Below are 19,724 nucleotides of genomic sequence, written 5' to 3' on the forward strand. Positions count from 1 at the left end.
TCATAATTCACGTTTCTGGTTTGAATTCTCAATTGCCATTACTTTTTCTTCTCGAGTATTTAAATTTGTTTACATTCATCGAAACAGATTCATGGAATAATTTGAAATTAATAACACACACACACACACACACACACACACACACACACACACACACACACACACACACACACACCCTTTTTAACTAGGATTTTCAGATTCTTTATTTTCAGGTTAATACTACGGATGTAAGACAAAAATTATTGTATATATTATCATGTATATTATTATATAAATTATTGTGTATATGTATTGTTAATTGGTCATTGTACTCACTGCAGTAGTATAGTAGTTGTAATAGTAGTAGTATTTAGTTGGCTTTGCCGCCCCAACGATCAGCGCAGATAGGCACATCCGCCATTGCACATTGCTATAGCGTTGCTATAGTTAATTTTGAACAGAAATTAAAGTTATCTTTAAGCATGAAGTAGTCGCGATTCTTATTTGAATTGCTGTGTTGAGGAGTTTCAAAGATAGTGTCCTCCTATTTAATATAAAATTCTTATGAAGCACTGCAAGGTCAGTACCGCATGAAGAGTAAATATTTGTATTCCTTCTTCCGGTGGATTTTGAGGCCGAACGCGTGGAGCATACAGTGTCTCACAAAAGTATTCGTACACCTTTTAAAATGCAATAGCTATTTTAAAACTGAATTAAATAATTTGAATTCTTTTTAGATGATAGAGGGACTAGTCTATTAGACAATGTCTGAAATGCTTTCTCTTTTAATTTTGCTATTATGTACTTGGAATGACAAAAAAAAATAAAAATCTCTCGTTTTTAACTTTTTTATCTGAACCTATAACAAAAATTTAAGAAATGTCTTTCATAGATCTCGGTAACTTATATGCATGTTGAAAATTTTATCGAAATTGGTTCACATTGTTATGAGTTACAACAAATTAAGGATCGCAAAAATCATAGTTTCATCACGATTTTGACCAAAAACTGTAAGAAATCTGCAGTTTTTAAAATCCTTCAACGCCTGCAGTTCGACTCTAGTTTAACCGATTTCAATCAAAAGCATTTTTAAAATTTTCGTTATAGCCTCAGATGAAAAAGTCAAAAATGAAGGTTTTTAATTTTTTCTTTTAATTCCAACTATGTAATGGCAAAATTAAAAAAAAATGCTTTTTAGCCATCGTCTAGTAGACTAGTCCCTCTATTATCTAAAACAAAATTCAAGTCATTTAGTTCAGTTTTGAAAAAGTTATTGCGTTTCAGAAGGTGTACAAATATTTTTGTGGACTACTGTACGTCTGCCGGAGCATTATAAGTAACTTTTCCGTGCCTGTCTATTCAAGGGATACATTTTGTCCGTGCAGAATGTCCTGTTCGACAAAGACGAACAAGCGCTGGCGGAAAAACCCTTGTTTGGGCAAGGACGGCTCTCAGGTATGTACGTATACCTGAGATAGCCGGACTCGACCCGAGCCAAAGGCAACCGTTAGCATGACGGTGTTAGCCGAGGAAAATTTGGCTGCCAGATGTGTTGAAGGAAGCATCGTAGGCGGGCTCGCACCGAACCTTGGTTTGTAACGCGACGTAAGGTCTTTGTCTGATCGTAGTTCGGAATTATAATGTTCACCCGGTAGACGCGAGCCACGCCGCTGTGCATCTATTCATTCCACTCTATGCGGAAGTTATTTTTCCAACCCCACTTAGGACCTCCCAAACCTGAGACAGAAGAGCTCATAAAAGATTTTGGATTGATACCAATGAATGTACATATACATTTAATCCTTAGCGGACGACAACTTTTTCGGCCGAGTCAGGTAGCAGGACGAGGCGATTTTTGTAAATATGTCGAGTGTCTTATATGGTACAATAAAATGATCTTACATATAAATTATCTTACAAAAACGTTATGTTTCGTTAGTTTATCTATATTTACAATTTTATGAATATAATTTTACAAAAATTATGATTTGTAGTTTCGTTTGGCGTGATAGTTTATAAAACATTGACCAAGATACATTCTTGGTTTATCTGGACATGTATCACAGAAACAGGTCGTCTCATGTCTTCCCCCTGGTTTGTTTCGACTGGAACAAACTTTACAATCTTTCTTTGTGCCAGTAACAGTTACATGCAGTTTCCGGTTTAGACGAATTTCGTTAGAGTTGGATGTCGAACTTGAAGATCTATCTCGTGGTTGACAAAAATCTCCTCTCAATTTGTTGATAAAAATTTTGCGAAAGTTCAAATGTGTAACTAGCTGTTCGTTTCTCTGTCTTTTTACATGTTTGTAGAGAATGTACGAATTGATTAAACAAATTTCCAGTCCCCGGAAAAATAATTTGCGCCACCACTTCAGGGACTTTCACATAAAGCAGTAGGTTGGATAATGTTGGAGATAACGAAATCTAACATAAACACCGATTGTCGCCTCTCACTCGCCATTCGTCCTGCCGCGCGAAACGCCGTGGCGACCGAGAGTCGCCTCTCGTCCGCTAAGGGTTAAAATATGGTGTGTTTGCCATAGTAATGGAAAATGTGGTCGTATAGAAAGAAATCTTTTTATTACAACATTATAAAATCTACATTTACAGAATCCATGACAAAATACAATACACCCACGAAACGAAGCGTTGTTTTCATTTTTATAGTAGTGTCCGAAAGGTGACGTAGTCAACGACAACGTTTGCAAAAAAAAGCATCAACGCGAAATATAATATATCCAATACAAAATAAATACATGTTCATGGGATACGTACACACATCGATGTGCTATAAATGAGAATGTCCCATATTAATTTAGACTTTATTGTGTCGCTAACATATCTACCCCTAACGACTAATATATACGATACGTGAATGGACTTTCGCTACTCTATAAACTGTGATTGATCTAATTCGGAATTCCTTTAATCGACAGTTACATAATTGTTTACTCTTCATCGAACGTAGTGGACACTCAGCAACACAACATCGATTTCATTATTTTTTAGTTCTTTTTTTGTCGCTTTATTATTTTATAATGAAATAATATGAAAAAGTTTCAATCACTACAAAGGGAACGAGAAACTTTATTGTGAGTTCATGGTCCTCAGAGTGTTTCATGTGCCGCGACTTAGTATAAGAATTTCACAGGAAGAAATTAAAGACATTAAAAAACGTTAATTTTATTTTCGTCTTGACTACCAGTGCATCCTGCGATATTCGATTTTTGTAAATTGTGTCATGAAAATTCGAGTCGAGTGTCTAAAATAGCGACTCTATAAAGTTATTCAGGCATTAATTATTTAGATCCTTATACATTTGTTATCATCGAGTCTATTACAAAATCTTATAGTGACGATAGCGTAAATTAAAAAAAAAAATTCTGCAATCAAGTAAAAACATGAAAGTCGTTAGAAGAATGTTAGAACAATACAGTTTTCTATGTCGATTCATCGGAGAATTCTATGACACAAAATGACTTTTGTTTCAATTACGAGTTACGAGTGACTTTACACAGTTCACTACTTGTATTTGGTGTGCATTGATATTTAGTTACCAACATTAGTCTCGTTAGTTTCAAACAATTACTATGGCTTTAGGCGGATGTCGATGTTTTCGTTCTGTAGATCAATGAAAGTCGAATTCTTGGTAAGGATTCAACAACTAGACGCCGTAGACGGTACCAAAAATACATATATTCAGCACGACACTGTTATCTCTAAACAGCGGATTATTACGAAAAACGAAAATATTCAGCATTCATTTCAAGAAGCAAAAGCTGAATAGTCATAAGCTTCTTCTTTTAACAATTTCACATTGAAATTGCTCTATAATGTCAATCTTAACTTTTCATGATGTTCCCAATGCTTTATGTTTTATCTACGCACTTTTGGCATAAATGCATAAAATTCACAGTCTAGTTATTGCGCAGTTTGCAATAGAATTTAAAAAAATGAACCGATAGTCTGAATAACAAGACTAATAAATGAAAGAACATTATTCGCATGTTCATAAGAAGTACCATAAAATATTGAGTTAGTCCCTGTAAGTTAAAATGAAATTGTTTATGCGCAAATGTTAACAATCTTTCAATGACTGAATCAAGCTTTTTAATTGCTTTAGGCATAAATGACATTGTCCTAGCTGAAACATTAAAACTAATTAAATGTAGATTAACTGAAATTAATCAATTCAAACTGCCGGAAAAGCAAGATAAAAATTTATGGAAGGAGTTAGGTAGGAATGATAAGAATAATTTAGATTCTAGATTCTAAATCAAAACGCCGACTCCTTTAAAAAATAATAACAAATTCATATCAGACCTCAGCTTCGTTTGGTAGAGTTGTAACAATGAAAGTATGTACTTGGACTACAACAATTGCTTCGCTTAATAATTACCGAGAATGTTTGAAAAATTAATTTCAATTTCAGCCTTTTATAGGTACGTACTTAAAAGTACAAGTACTTATAACATGGGAACGATAAATATCGATATGAATATTCTCATAATATAAAATACGTAGAAGGCTTTCGTTGCAACAAACATGACGAGCGAAAGCCATTAGAAATGTTAACCTGACCCAAAGACTGCGGAACTTCGATGGAATCCGTAACGTAGAATTTGTCACCATTTACGAGGGAAATATACAATATTTTTTTGAAAATTTTGGCTGCTTGAAATAGGCATAATTCGCAGGAAGATCCGCAGTTTGGTTATTTACAACAACTATATACACTTTACGCTACGGCTAACACTAGATTCTGTGGTCGTTTAACGACTAAGCTACGCGAAATAGTATAATTGGTTCCGCACATCGTTAGCACCATACAATCATAGTAGCAATCTGTTCGTTGCCGATTTTCGGGAACGGTTCAGACGACAGGATAATCGGTCCATACAAACTCTGTTGCGCTTATTTATTGTGCTATAGGTTTACCGGGAGAACTTGAAGTTTATAGGAGGAGCCAGAAGGATTTGGTCTGCGCGCCAAGAGAGAACTAGCGAATGAAACTAAGGAGAAATGATGGGAGAAAATATAGGGAGAGGTGTTGGAAACTAATGGTGACTAATAACAACGATCTATCTCCTCCCTCTCATTCAACTTCACTCGGTAAAACTGTACATTGCTTACTGGATTCGATACAATTTCATTATTCGCTAGTTACCAGAGCAATTTTTATGCGTTAGCTTCTCAATGCTGAAGCTAAAGTGAAAATTAGAACGATTTTTATCGTGATTAATGTTTCAATGAATCGAACGAAATATTGATAATGCACATATACGTCCTTTTCGATTTTAAACATATTTTAACAATTTTATAGGAATAGAAAGTCCATGGTTTCTTGTTAAACTTAATTGTGTTAGCACCAAAATGAAAAAAATAAATTATTTAGTGGAACAGTTGATATATTAACTTGTTTCTATTAAAACACTATAAATAAAATCCAACTTGCGTCTGCTAATTAAATAGCAAGCATCTATTTACTCGACGCGAAAGATACTCGTGTAAACGTTTTTTTTTTGTGAAGTACTTAGTTCTATATTAACATTGTTAATTACCGTTTGCCTTGTACATACAATGAGATCGAGGCTTTTATCTTTCCCTTGGATGCAATGTAGGAGTGCATCAAATTGAGTACGAAAATACGAACACGATTAACATGACTAACATGTGAAAAATTACGAATTTGTAGTGTATACTATACTTGATTGATAAACTGAAAAATAGGTAGGTATATAAAAAATGATCACTTTACTATGAACAGATAAAGAAATTCAATATTTTTTGATTTCAAGAAGAAAAGTTTTCGCTGTTTTAAAATAAATCTTCTCGATTTTGTTATAAATACGTAAAAACTACAGTCTAATTGTGACTGTATCTTTAATTCCGTTTAATAAGTGTTCATCCGCCAGAAGATTAGTAATATAAATTGCGATTAATAAATCTTGTCTCAATAAATTATTATTATTATTATACCAAATAACGCGCGGTAATAATAATTGCTTTTTCTTTAGACAGACACAGCACAAATCGTGAATGCGATTATACATAGACGAACTACATCCGAACGTAGAATACAAAGGATATGCATAGAATTTTTTGCGACAAGCGATATGATCACGTGTACAGTGTCTGTCAATAAATACGCTCTCCGATGTCTGCCTCATACTATGTTGCTATACTCATTATTTTTGGACACGATCGACAACAGTCTGCCTTTTCGTTAAAGCCTTTCTTAAAATTCATTGGCTGGATGTTTCGGCCAAACACCATTGTAACAAAGAATGATGACAGTTGCAGAATCTTTCTTTGTCATCTTTCTCGTCGTCTCTCCGAAACAGAGTAAAGGTGCCTGTTGCCTAAGCACAGAGATTCAAACACTCAGAATACATAATTTGCTCGATATAATGACGTGACGTTACGTGTTGCTATCGCTATAACAATCATCGTCAGCGTGAATTAGTGTGCACACTTATAGGCGGAATACAAGTTGTGTACGATTCAATCGTTTCACTTTATGAAACACTATACATATATATATATATATAATCCACGGTATACAATATACAATATTGTACTATTGTATTTTTTTCAATTCTTATATTATTCTTATATTCTTATATTACATAATGAACGAGATAAATATATGAGTATTCGTAATGGATTTCTCAAAATATAACGGGTACGTTTAAGATTAACGAGAAATCATTGAAATGATCTGTGGTTTTAATAATTATATCGTTCAAAGTATCTTCAGTAAATGCTCAGTTATAGCAATATTTTGTTATACAAACAGTGTACGTAGAATGTGACGATAGTAATGCCACAAATTTACACAAGCCTGATTTTTCTACGATGGCAAATCAATATTGTTCTCTTTTTCGTTCTTCATGGATGATGTTGGAGCTATAGTGAGATGTTTGAGAGTAGATGAAGCTATTTTGTTATTATCCTAATTGGCTGTTCCACAAAATGGTGGATATTTTTTTCTTATAAAAGAAATGTACCTTTCATTAATATGTCTTATCTCAATTATTTCAATTATTATTCTACTGTAAATGAGCAAAGAAAGAAGCTCGGTGTAATCCATATTTTAGTGATTTCACTCTACTCTGCTCACAGTTTTTATATCGAGTACTTAAAATTGTGAGAAATTCTGTTTTTTCAGTACTGAAACTACTTCATTTTATGTGTTTTTGCACGCAGTATCACTTGTTACATGTTTTTCACTACTTCCACAACTCTGTAGAATTATTTGTTTTATGTACGATATTCTACGTATACACGCACATTTAAAAGTATGTTAGACAGTTAGACGACTAGAATAATTTCTTCTCCTCGATAAAACAGAACTTTCACGACCGCCGCGCGTCCTGCGATCGAAGGAAAGAATTACACAAATCCTTGGTTTCCGGAGTGGTCCAAAATGGTAACCACGCGATGGGAGATTACAGAGTCTACTTTTATTGGAAGAAATTATAAAACTTTCCTGTTTTCGCTAATTTGTTTGCCATTGACTGTTTCAGACATTGTATGATGAATTTTCAAGTGGCTGATCCAAGAGATTGTTTGCCTTCCTCGTTGATGCCTTCCTCATTCATAAACATTTACCATATATGTATAAACATTGACTACAGTCACACGTAAGAGTTTCATATTTCTTAACTCTGGACAAGTATACCATTAAAATTTGATTATTCAGACATATATTCGTTTATAGTTTGCTACATATTAATTTCTTTAATAACTTCATTAAAAATCCACAACACATTCTAGGAGATCGGTGACAATTCGCAACCGCTCCACAATTTTGATCTGCAACGGGAAAAATGTACAGTGAAAGATCTCAGGGATCAGCGACGATCTTCCATCGTATTGGCATGATTTCGGACCACTCGCGCAGTGTACTTTGTTTTTCTATAAACAATCTCTCCTGAAGAACGGCAAAACCGAATGACAGGCCGGCTTGAAAGTTGCGACACTCGCAGAAGAAGTAAAACTGTATAATAAAAAAGTATCTGGGAAAAATGGTTACGACAAACTTTTCCTGGTCCCATTTCTCAAGCATTATCGTTATCGGCATTTCTTATCACTCAACTCCCCCAGCTCCCTTGTTCACGATTTCCGTGGAATCCCAACGTCCAGTTATAGCCCGAGATTTTTGTACTCATGTTAGAGTGAACCGTTTTGCTGCAACTTTTAGCAAGAGGTTTTCGTCGTTTCGACGTCAGTCTTAAATTTTGCACGAGACCAGTTGGGAAATGTACTGCTGTCACATTAGAATTGCAACATCATGAAAACGTAACGTCAAAACCAAATTCTGCATATTTGTTTCCTCTGGTTTTTAATATATTCTGTAGATTATTTCCTTTAGTATACATATCGAGCTTTTAAAGTATGAAATGAATACAGCATGTGAACTTGAGAATTATAATTGTCATTAGATTTATATAGAACACTGATTTTTACGTTTAGGTCACTGTTTCTGTGACGTTGCAATTCTTATACAACGTAGCAAAATAACTGATAATTTGTTATTGGTATTATTGTTTTGTTCTCTAGTACCAAGTTTCTTAAATGCTTTACAAGAATAGTTGCAACACGGGATCGAAAAGAATTATGAAGTTCAAATGTGTGTTCGTGATCATTGTAGCATCATGTACAATCCTGTGAAATGATTAGAATCTAACGCCAATTTGTTTATAGTCGACAATGTATTATATGCAGTTCATTATCTCCTGCAAATCGTTATTAATTTTGTATAGTACACTTTAGATTTTAGAAAGAATTGCTCTTTCAGTTACTATAATATTAACAGTCGAACTTTTCAGTTCAAATAGCTTTCAAAAATGTTCATCAATTATACAGTAAATTGAGGTCTGTTAAAGAGCCATTTTACGCTAAATCGATCATTTTTGTACATATTTCTTTCAGTTCTAACATGTGGTATAGTGTGTAGAAACAGAGATCATTTCGTTTGTTTTCAAAATTGTTTAAAAAATACAAAACTTCAAAAGCAGCAATTTTCTATTCTTTTATTTTAATTCCTTCTAATTATCATAGGTATTCAATTTTCAAATTTCTGTTTTTTATTTTAAACTAAAAGAATTACGATTTTATACTTCATTATTCACTTGAAAAGTCATTACTGTAGTATAAAAATATTGAAAACATTCTTATTTAAAAAATCTGACTTATAGTTTATGTCTTAAAAGTTTTTAATAAGAAAATCACTATGTTCACCAGAGAGAGAGAGAGAGAGAGAGAGAGAGAGGGAGAGAGTCTTCCTTCCTTTAAATATTTGTTTTCATTGTGGAGACTAGCATAAAAAATAACTTAACTACAAAAAGACTCCAAGTACAAAACTAATCGATTCGGCGATGAATCGCCTTAAAGGGTAATCAAAATGATATAATTACTAAAATTGTGCAAAATTTAAGGCTGCAATGTATATTATACCGCATTACCGAACAATCATACCTAAAAGTGTGATCACAGATGGACAGAAGGCATGTATAGCTGCCCTGAAATGAATTGAATCAAAGAGACCGTATATTATTTATTGTTTCGAACAAATGCTGGCATAGTGACTCTTCTGAACAGTTGTCTTTCATATGCCACACGGTCCTAGACTCGTCTCGTTTGGATCAATTCATCACGAGAGATCTATAACATACAATATATTTATACACACAGTCAGGAGATACGTTGCTGCGATAACTGTTAATTAATAAATAGAATTACGAGACCAATCATCTATATGTATACGAATTGCTATCATGTATTTACAACAAATGTATTTCCCTTTTTTTTGTTCTTTGAAAGCTCATCGTGTAGTGAGACGATGAAAGTGTTCAAATTTCTTTCCTTTTTCTCGTCGCCGTCACAATAAATTCCTTGTTTTGCAGGAATACGCAAGTTCGAAAATACAGTAGAGTATTTTTATTTAAGTAATGACAGTTATATAAACTTCGTATTCCTATCTTTCTCATTTTTTTTTTTGGATTTCATGAAAATTGTTTTCATGAAATTTTCATTTCAATTTCTGCATATCTTTTTTTCATTTCTGTCGTTTTCACCTCGTAACTGTTCGCTGTTACTTTTAATTTCTCATTGTATCAAAGAGTTATTATAAATAATAATTGTCATCATTGTGTAGAAAAGGAATGTGTTCCAAATTGCAAAATCAAAATGAATGTTTCGAAAAAGAACTATTAGGAATAATTTTATATAGTAATTGAAAAATTGATATTAACGAAATCGTTTGTACGATATGCATATATATCTTCTTACAGTTACCAACTTTCCGTGTTCTTCACTTTTCATACCTAAATAAGTGTTATTATCTCGCCCTAATAACTCTTGTACCCCAAACTAGTCGAAAAATGATCAAACTCTTCCTAAAATTACATCTCAGGAATTCATGTTTGTTTAGGTACAACAAGTACATATACGTTTTTTGTCACGATTTCAGTCACATCTACAATTCCTACTTGCTACATAATATATTACTATTCTCCAAATATTCATTGTGTTATGAAAGGTGGGTTTACTTCAGTTATGGACTGTTCGAATGCACTCACGAACCTGTGCAGGTTTTAATCTTTTGTTGCTTGTATTCTTTCAGTCTTCAGAACTTTAGCTTCAACTGCTTTTCCATAGAACAGGCTTCGATATAGTATTGAGACATATTTTTTTTTTTTTTTTTAATGAGTGTTGCGAATCAACCTGCTGCAGTAGAGGATAAATAGAGTTTTAATAAACTAGAAAAAACTCTGTAAGAAAATAGAAATATCATTCAGCAATTCCACTTATAAAATTAAAGAGTTGTATAGCGATATTCTCTTTTTTGTCTGAATCGATTCGAAGGAATTCTATGTATCATTGTATAATATAATATATAAAACAGTCGACTCGTGGAAGAATGAAGTTGGAAGAATATATTAATATGTGGCAAGAAAAAATGGAAGGACTTTCTCAATCCTCATGTACTGTTTAAGTCAATTTCATCCTTATGCGAACCTTAGTTTTTTATTTGTAGTAACTTATATAATTATTTGTATGTATAATTATTAACGAAACTATGTTTAATGAAAAGACACAAAAATGTGCGAATATTTTACTTCTTTGTTTTGTTATTGATTAAAATCAATTTGTATCCCCTCTATTTATATGTATATTCGTCACTGTATATAACATGAGCAACATAAGTTACATATTTTTACATTGAGACGTTCAAAATTTGAAGTATTTTCTTTTAAACGTTGACTTCAATATTTGTACTACATGGGAAAGAATTATTTTAATTGTCAAAATTACGAACAGACGAATGATTATGAAATTATAATAAAATCCGATTTACAGAATTATATTGTAGCAAAAATGAACTTTTCAAAATTGGTGAACAATTGTTTCACGCATATACGACCGACGTGACAGTCGATATTTTAAAAAGTAGTATTAGGGAGTGTGTTGTGAAATTGTTATCATTAACAGATAGTCAACGATACAAATGATGTTAATGTCGATAAATTGCCTAAACAGTACACGCAGGTTGATCGTGAGCAGGGTAAAGTTTCGAGTGGACGGCGATTGTTTGCTTCGGTATTGATCACAATCTCCTAAATGTTTCCTTTCGCTTTAAATACAACTTTGAGAACGGGTTCGCTTGACTTTAGTCTAGTCAGCTGTTAGGACATTTTCGTCTCCATACAGGAACAGCGAATAACACGATTTCTTAGAAGAAGTGACAGCAGTGGGGATCGCAGTTGCGAGTTCAATCTTCTCAAGTGAGTGAATACAAAACAAAACTAAGCAGATGCATATCCGAGCGTTTGCACAAATGTTTGGCTTTAATGTATCGTAAGAAGCTTTCCCTGTAAAAAAATATCCAAAAAAACTTGATCAGGTGAAAGTTAATAGTACATCTATATGCTATGAAAAATCTAATTGGAACCTTTGAACAACGCAACGAAATGCAAAACAATTTTGTATAGAAGATGAGTTATTCAGGATATTGGCCTCTATGATTAGACTGCGGATTCTATGCTTGATAACAAAAGTGAGTAGGCAGAATACGAGACAGTGAAGACATCGGAAAACAGATTTTAGAATACTCTTATACTAATGTTGACTGAAGTTGTGTCTTGCAATTGAGGTAGACAACTTTTATTTTGCATAAGGATCCGCAGTTTATTCATATCCTAAGATCTTCAAACTTTTGCGGTCTGATTAAATCGGGTATGTTGGTGTATGTTCTCTGTTAATCATAATTATTATATTCTCGCACGATAAAGCATTACCGGAGAAACCCGTAAATATTATTTAACTGTACATTATACGTAGGGCCCAGAAAAGGTAAAAATAAACAAGAAAATTGAGTTAATTAAGTCTTTGGAAGCTTACAATTATAATTTAAACGAAATACCAGTGTATATAAAAAGATATACGAATAAAATATTGCTTTATCAACAGACTTTCTCGAACTACGCATAAGAATAGGACTTATACTAATTGAGCCCTCCATATGTTTCGTTAAATGAGGTGACTTTGACCGCAATGAGTTCAAATCGGCATGATCCTCGATCTGTAGCTACCCAAAAATCAGGAAGTTTAATTGAGAGGTTCTGGCAGAAGTGACCTGCGAAAGTCAGTCTTAGAAGCGTTTCAAAAGAGGCAGCAAAGAAAAAGAAGTATGAATTGGACGGCGATCGTTCGCGACGTGGAGGACGCTCCCGTGTTTAGAGCTCGTAGACGTCGCGGCCGTTGAGTCTGCCCAGTTCCCTGGTGGACCTGCAGGATGCTGGGCTGGTGTACGAGTGGATGATATGAACCCTGAGACGGACATCGCTAGCATTCCTGGCGGGATCGCCTCGAGTCCTCCTCGAGAAGCTGACGGTAGTCTTGCAGCAGCAGTAATGGAACAGTTTGACGTACGCGCTGCGAAAGTGTCTGTCAGCCACGCAATAGACGAGGTTGTTGAAGCAGGATTTGGACAGGGCGAACCAGGCAAGATTGTAGAGATAGCGTGCGCTGATCGGCCAGAACGAGTTCAGGCAGATGGCCACACCGAACGGCAGCCAAAACATCAGGAACATCGCGCTGCTGTACATATTCGCCTTGGTCAGCTCGTAGTCCCACGAGAAGGCGACCGGCGGCTTGTACGAGCCTCTGGTGGCGTGTCGCACACGGATCACCAGCTTGATGTAGAGGAAGACGGTCATTAACGTTGGCACACCTAGCAGCAGACTCGCCCCGATTACCTGCTCCAACGCTATCCTGTTGAAGCGACGACGACAAAAATCCGGACCACCGTTCAATGTCGATTGGAGCACCACTGTCATCACCGATATCAGCCAGACGCTTATGATCACCGTTGTCACGCGACTCGGCGTCAGGATGGCGTATCTGTGAACGAAATAGGATTGGTGTTAATGGTATTCTTATTCGTTTCATTTATTTGTTCGACGAGATTGCGGATTTGATGTATTTATGACAAAAAAGGATAGGCCAAATGCAAAATAGCAACAGTATTCAAATAATATTAAAATATTATTGTATTACTGTAAATTCATTAAAATTATTCGGAAAAGAAATAAATTTCCGTAACACTTGTAATTTATGAAAAGAATTTTTATTTTGCATAAAGATCCACAGTCTAATTATGATCTGGTCTCTGATGGGTGAGAAAATAGTATATATTAGAATTGTTAGGTGTGCAGGAAAGCACATCTAATATGCAATGTAAGATTAGGTAATGTAATTAAGAGTTAATAACATAGGTTTCGTTCCATTGGACTTCGAGTGTAAGAAAACACATAAATTAAGAGATCTAATAGCATTTTTATTTCCTTCTTATAATGAGTAATCTCTTAGTCAACAAAGGAAGCTTTTCAATTCCAATTTTTGTAAAGTCATCATATTTTCAAGGACAAATCTGAAACTGTATCATAACCAGATAAAGCTGAAAATCCTTGTTAAACGGGAGAAAAGTATAATTACGTTTTACAAGACAGTTTCAGATTTGTCCTTGAAAATATGATGACTTTACAAAAATTGAAATTGAAAAGCTTCCTTCGTTGACTAAGAGATTACTCATTATAAGAAGGAAATAAAAATGCTATTAGATCTCTTAATTTATGCGTTTTCTTACACTTTCAAAATCTGCATAAGCCATAAATGCCCGAAGATACGCAGTCTTATAATCACCCTATGATCTTAATAATTGTAGAAAAAGTAATTTGAAACTCGCCATTATTTAGCCAGACTTTGAATTGTTTGCTAATATCATATAAAATGGAAATGATAATTTTAAACTGTTCATATGATTGACGACGAAATATTTATCTTAACGACGCCAATAATAATAACCATGCTTATTAGGAGGCTGCATTGAAACCCGCTGTTTACAAGTAAATGGCTAATTACGTATGCTGTGGGCGGTGTAACAGATGTCTCTCGCGTCATTTCGCGAAATCTGAATATTTTCCACTAAAATTCAGCCATCAAATTCCAGGTACTTGTTATTATAAACCAGCGCTCTCTATTTGGTAGGATATGGAGGTGCTTTGTGTATCATGTGTTCTTGGAATCGAATGAAATAATCATCGCCGAACGTTATCAATAACTTTTAGCATTTAAATGATATTTTCATGGAAAAGCGGCAATCAATTGCATCAAATCGCCATGTTTCAATAGCCGTGAAACAAAAACTGACGAAACTCGAATGGGAGATTTACTCGCGCTCAATGTATGTATTCTCTAAACCTGACCCGACGCGATTACCATTTGCTCTGATCCTTGCAAAACGCTTTTGGAGGTACACGTTCCCGTAATTAGGGAGAAGTTGAAAAGTGGTTTGCTGAATGGAACAGATCAAAAGACAGACCATTCTTTCATCGCGGGATCCAAATTTCGCCAGAAACGTAGAAAAAAAGTCATAGCTTCCCGTTATTGAAATAAATGCTCAAAGAACACAGAAAGCAGCGGCTTTCACTGGAATCACATAATATTTTAGATTTACAACATAGGAATGTAGAGGAAAAGGATTATTTTTTATTAATACTAACAGCACGCGTTTTACAAGGAACATCGTTTGTTATGTACGGTGAGCAAAAATTTGTGAGAAAATTACGAGAACGTCTAGCTTGTGGACCATTTTAAATCCTGGGTCGAACATGATTCGTCATGCTGGGGATTAAATCATGTACCACGCATGTTCGACCAAGAAAGTGGAAACGGTTGGCACCGTCCACCACTAAAGGTTATTGGCGTAAGACCAAGGACATTCTTCTCTTTGGAAAAAATGTTTCCGAGATTATTTACGATTATCCGCGACATTTAAATCATGGTTATGGCAATGTAATTGGTTAAACTTCCTGCGAACGTTTTATGTCTCCGGCCACATGTCTGTAAATTCCTCTGCTAATACTTTCTCCCGCAAGTTCCAATAATTCTCCTTAGCGTCGTCCCTTACTAATTTTCTTTAACATTTCTTACTAATTCCGTTTAGCGCCTCCTATAAATGCCCCCACGGGGTCTTCGCATCATGCTTCATTGGCTCGCCCCACTAATTTCCCTTGGCTCCACCCTCGAACTTCAAGATCGCTCACGGGATATAGTGCTGTACCGGCATCGTTCGACTGTTGTCCAACGAAATTTCTAACGTTCGAGGAATAACCAGACGATCAATCAACAAACACCGAGCGCTCGGTGCAATCTACGAGAGTTGCAATCACCGAGTTAGTTCGCTTCGTTAACGCATCAATGCAGAATTTAATGAGCTCCGGCGACTCTGAATTGGTTCGTAAACGCACCATTGTTTTCGGTGCTGATGAAGCGAAGTACTCACCGCCGGGAATTCGGATCGTTACTGCTCCAAAACGACGAATTACAAAGATTGTTGCTCACCGCGGTGTCCGGCAAAAAGAATTTCTACATAATACCCAATAATTTAGGGATATAAATTCAGACCCCGAAGCTACGGACATTAATTTTTATGATTTTATGTATAACGCGAACGGCATTATCACCGTTATCAGACTACATTATAATGATTTACTGAAATTGCATGTTCGCTATAACTCTGGCACAGAATAATCGCATTTGTAAGGATATGAATATTTTGTGTATACGACATGTTCAGTGCGGAATTATGCGCGCGATTTAAAGGGTGCAGGAAAAATAATTATATAAGAAAATCAATTTTGCAGAGAGGCGAACTCTCTCTGTCGGGATTCATTAAAATTTGGAAAACAGAATCGTTCACGACATATTTTGAAGCAAAATATTTTCTCACATGTATTGTGCATAATACGAGTGTGAAATTCTGCTCTCTTTTGTTTGAACATATTCAAATTTTTCTGTCTTTCAATGTTAACACATTTGCCGGGAAATGTTTCAGAATATGTATGTAGATAGAATCATTTAGTCGTAGTTGTATTTCGTTTTCTGAGAAATGATCAATCACTTCATCGCGTAAATGTGGTTTAAAAATAGTCGAAAACGCATCGGACAAAAATAAGAGATATCTAGAACGATTTCGGAGAAAGAGGTACACATAGTAAATTAACGTAATAGAAATTAATGTAGAAATAAATGTAGGAACGTCGGTAAGAGACGCGTACACCTTTTCGTGTTCCCTTAAACTTTGCCGTGATATCCCGTAATCTCTCCGTATTGCCATGGGCAACAATAACGCTTGAAGTCACGACATCGCCTCTGTTAATGTTCACCGAAGCAAACAGCGTGGCGCAACGAACCTGCTAACAATCGATGCGACGCTCCTCTCTGACCTAACAATTTTCTCTGAAAAGCTGGCCGTCCTTTTGAGGACCAAGATATTCCAATCAGGGTACCCATATTCACTGGACACCTTAGGTAGAATACCGAGAAGATATTCTACGGTCCGCAGACACATTTTAGAGTGAACGAAAAAATTCTAGGACCTGCGACATTGTGGCAGTCATGAATGGAGCATCTCGGGTACAATACTCAGAACCCAAATAAAAATTGTATAGTCCAAAAGAAAATTTTAGAACCTACGGCAAAATTCTGCGGAACATCGAAGCATACGAAAATAGCAAAGGTTCGTGTTACAAAATAGGTAAAAGTTTAATTTATCTCTTTACGGTGCAAATCGGAATATATCACTATCGTCAGTTAAAGGAACGTTCGTTATCAACTAAATCAACTGTGATTGAATTATGAGCTAATCGGATTAATAAATACTATAATGCGATTACCGCTTTGTTCAATTTGTTGAAAATTAGGAACTATTCTGAATAAGCTTGTTATCGACGCGTTGTTCAGATTTCTGCGTCCTTTGACATGCGGAGACAAAAATTTCGCAGCTTCGCGGACACTTTCGCATCAGTGGAGATCAAAAAGAGGGAAAAATTGTTTGGTATGTCATGAATTACGCACAACGAGCTGTTATTAATCGAGCTGGAAAGATTCGGAATTGTACTCGTACGTTCGGCACGCAATTTTGTCCAGCGATGCTAAATGGAAATATTTTCGAGGAAACCGATTCCGGTACAATTCATTTCCGCTATTTTTTATTGAAAAATTTTTTCTTTGATAAATATTATCTATTTTTTAAGTGTAGTATATTTTATATAATTTAATATAGTATGTATTAATTTTTTTAATTTATTATTTTTAATATAGTATATATTATAATTTTATTTTCAGAGATGTGCTACATTTCGAATAAAGCAGTTTATTTGCCATTTGAAATATTTTATCAACCGCTGTTGCCGAATCGACCATAGAAGAGCAGTCAACCGAACAATGTGTCTACCTGAATCACCGCTACTACGGCCTTTGTCGGTCTGTACTTCCCACAAATTTTGCTGTTCACGAATTAAAAAGCGCAATTTAAAGCGGAGAGACCGGTGAACAGGAAGATATTATTCCGAAAGAAATTATTAAGCCAGGTTCTGACTAAAAATAGTCTTGCCTTGAATTTTCACAACAAACTTTGAAAGAACAAGAACTCGATTTATTTAACTTTGATCTTTACCTAATTGAGAAACGAAAATTAACTCTGCTTTGTAGAATTAGGAACACTGTGACATGATAAAGGAGGCATCTCAAATTTTAGGTAGCCTGCACATCCACGGATATTAAATTATAACTATTAGCTTGGAGGTGAATAGCACAGTGATAGCCTAAATCATTCACTCAAAGGTTGAGAACATAACTTTGAAATATTTGATAGAAAAACGCGTTCGTTTTTATGATTCATTAAAATTACTGATATTTTGTCATTATTATTACACTTGTCGCAGTTTCATGCTCTATGCATCAGCTTCGGTTTTTTCAACTTCTATGCATCAGCAGCTTGTAATATGGTCGTTGGCAAGGTGGTTTGCTTTATGAAAAGCTGAGAGAGAAGCAAGAGAAGACAAAATCTCGAATTCGCCGGTATTTGGTGTATCCTTACCTTTCCGGTGGTAGACAAAGACGAGTGTAATTTTCAATTGCGATCGTTGCCAATGTCAACACCGTGACTAAAGCGCAGAGAGCCTCGAGAGTCCATTCGAATCGGCATGTGCTCAATGACTCCTCGTGGTCTGCCAGGATCACGATAACCGACACTGGTATCACAAGGCCCGTTACCAATAAATCTGCCAACGCAACGTTCACCAGAAACGCGTTTCCTGAAAGCCAAAAATTCATTCATCAAGGAACCACCATTATGCATTTATGATAAAAATTGTTAGACGGAATATAAAATTTTAGACACATTAGGAGAATATAATTATCCTTTATGAATAATAATAGATTCGTATATAACTTCTGTGATTTACAATCGATGCAGAACATATTGCAGAAAAAGTTCACGGTCTACCGATGAGTTCTGGAGACGATTATCGTTATGATTACAGTTTATGTATTAATTGAGTTCGAGAATATAGGATTAACGTACTCATTAGAAACAAAATTATGAAAACAAATTGACGCAAAATGTACAATTTAAAACACTGCTTTAATGATCAGACATCTCAGCAACAATATTTCCAAAGTGAAAACGTGCGACATGCGGCGTTCGTTTTTGTAACCATAGATTCGTTTAAATCAAAAACAGAAATTATTTATGATTTGACTGAATAATGTTTGAAATTCAATAGAATGCAAGTGGACACGCAACAGCGAACGCAAAGTCCATGAGACGATACGATGCGATGCGATCCAAGTGATTTCCTGTCGTTTGACAGTGAATATGATAGTGATACCAATAGATTCGCTAAAGGATAGAATAACAACCGGCATACCTCGTTTCTTCAACTGATCCTCGACCACTACCGCGGAAATCATGAAGATGTTGCCGACGCTACCGCCGACGGCCATTGAAGACAATAAAAGCAGTCTTGCCACTCTGGACCAGGCTGAGGATAATGTCACCGGCGAGATATCAAGGTCGTCGTTGTCCAGTTCATCTTCGGGTTTATCCGTTCTTACATCCGACTCGAGGCCCATAATTTCAGCTAAAGTGCTCGTCGCGCTCGTGTATGTTACCGTCGCGTTCATCCTGAAACTGGAATGCAAACAATGCTACATAATTTTACGCTAGAGCTTGCGTGAATGCTACTCGCTGATGCTCGGTTCAATCGCTGCACGTTGCCGCGAGATATGTTTATTAATACAGGTAGCTATCGGTTTTTAGATATATATGCGCAACGAAAGATTTGGAAATAATTATTATGATCACAGTGATCGAGGAAACGACAATGT

The 19,724-nt window shown here is 35.4% G+C and overlaps 2 protein-coding genes across 2 annotated transcripts in view; both read right to left on the bottom strand.

Annotated features, from left to right (window-relative positions):
* Window positions 1-12,724: 12,724 nt before the first annotated feature.
* LOC143259671 (adenosine receptor A1) lies at window positions 12,725-19,520 on the bottom strand. The gene is made up of 3 exons (XM_076522932.1): window positions 19,265-19,520; window positions 18,433-18,649; window positions 12,725-13,391 (listed from the first exon to the last, which is right to left on the bottom strand). The coding sequence occupies exons 1-3, from the start codon at window positions 19,518-19,520 to the stop codon at window positions 12,725-12,727; spliced, it is 1,140 nt and encodes a 379-aa protein (XP_076379047.1).
* LOC143259599 (uncharacterized) overlaps window positions 19,430-19,724 on the bottom strand; it is a 61,680-nt gene continuing 61,385 nt past the window's right edge. The window contains exon 8 of the mRNA XM_076522651.1: window positions 19,430-19,527. The gene's annotated coding sequence lies outside the window, so the exon portion shown is untranslated. The remainder of the gene's footprint in view (window positions 19,528-19,724) is intronic.

Source organism: Megalopta genalis, chromosome 6 (genome assembly GCF_051020955.1).
Source record: "Megalopta genalis isolate 19385.01 chromosome 6, iyMegGena1_principal, whole genome shotgun sequence".
NCBI lineage: Eukaryota > Metazoa > Arthropoda > Insecta > Hymenoptera > Halictidae > Megalopta > Megalopta genalis.

Bases quoted from the DNA above. Each gene is read 5' to 3' on its own strand.
- LOC143259671 (XM_076522932.1), bottom strand. From the start codon at position 19,520: ATGAACGCGACGGTAACATACACGAGCGCGACGAGCACTTTAGCTGAA. The intron at 18,650-19,264 runs GTATGCCGGTTG...TTTGGCTTTCAG, and splicing joins GGATCAGTTGAAGAAACGAG to GAAACGCGTTTCTGGTGAAC. The intron at 13,392-18,432 runs GTAAGGATACAC...TTTCGTTCACAG, and splicing joins CTTTGTCTACCACCGGAAAG to ATACGCCATCCTGACGCCGA.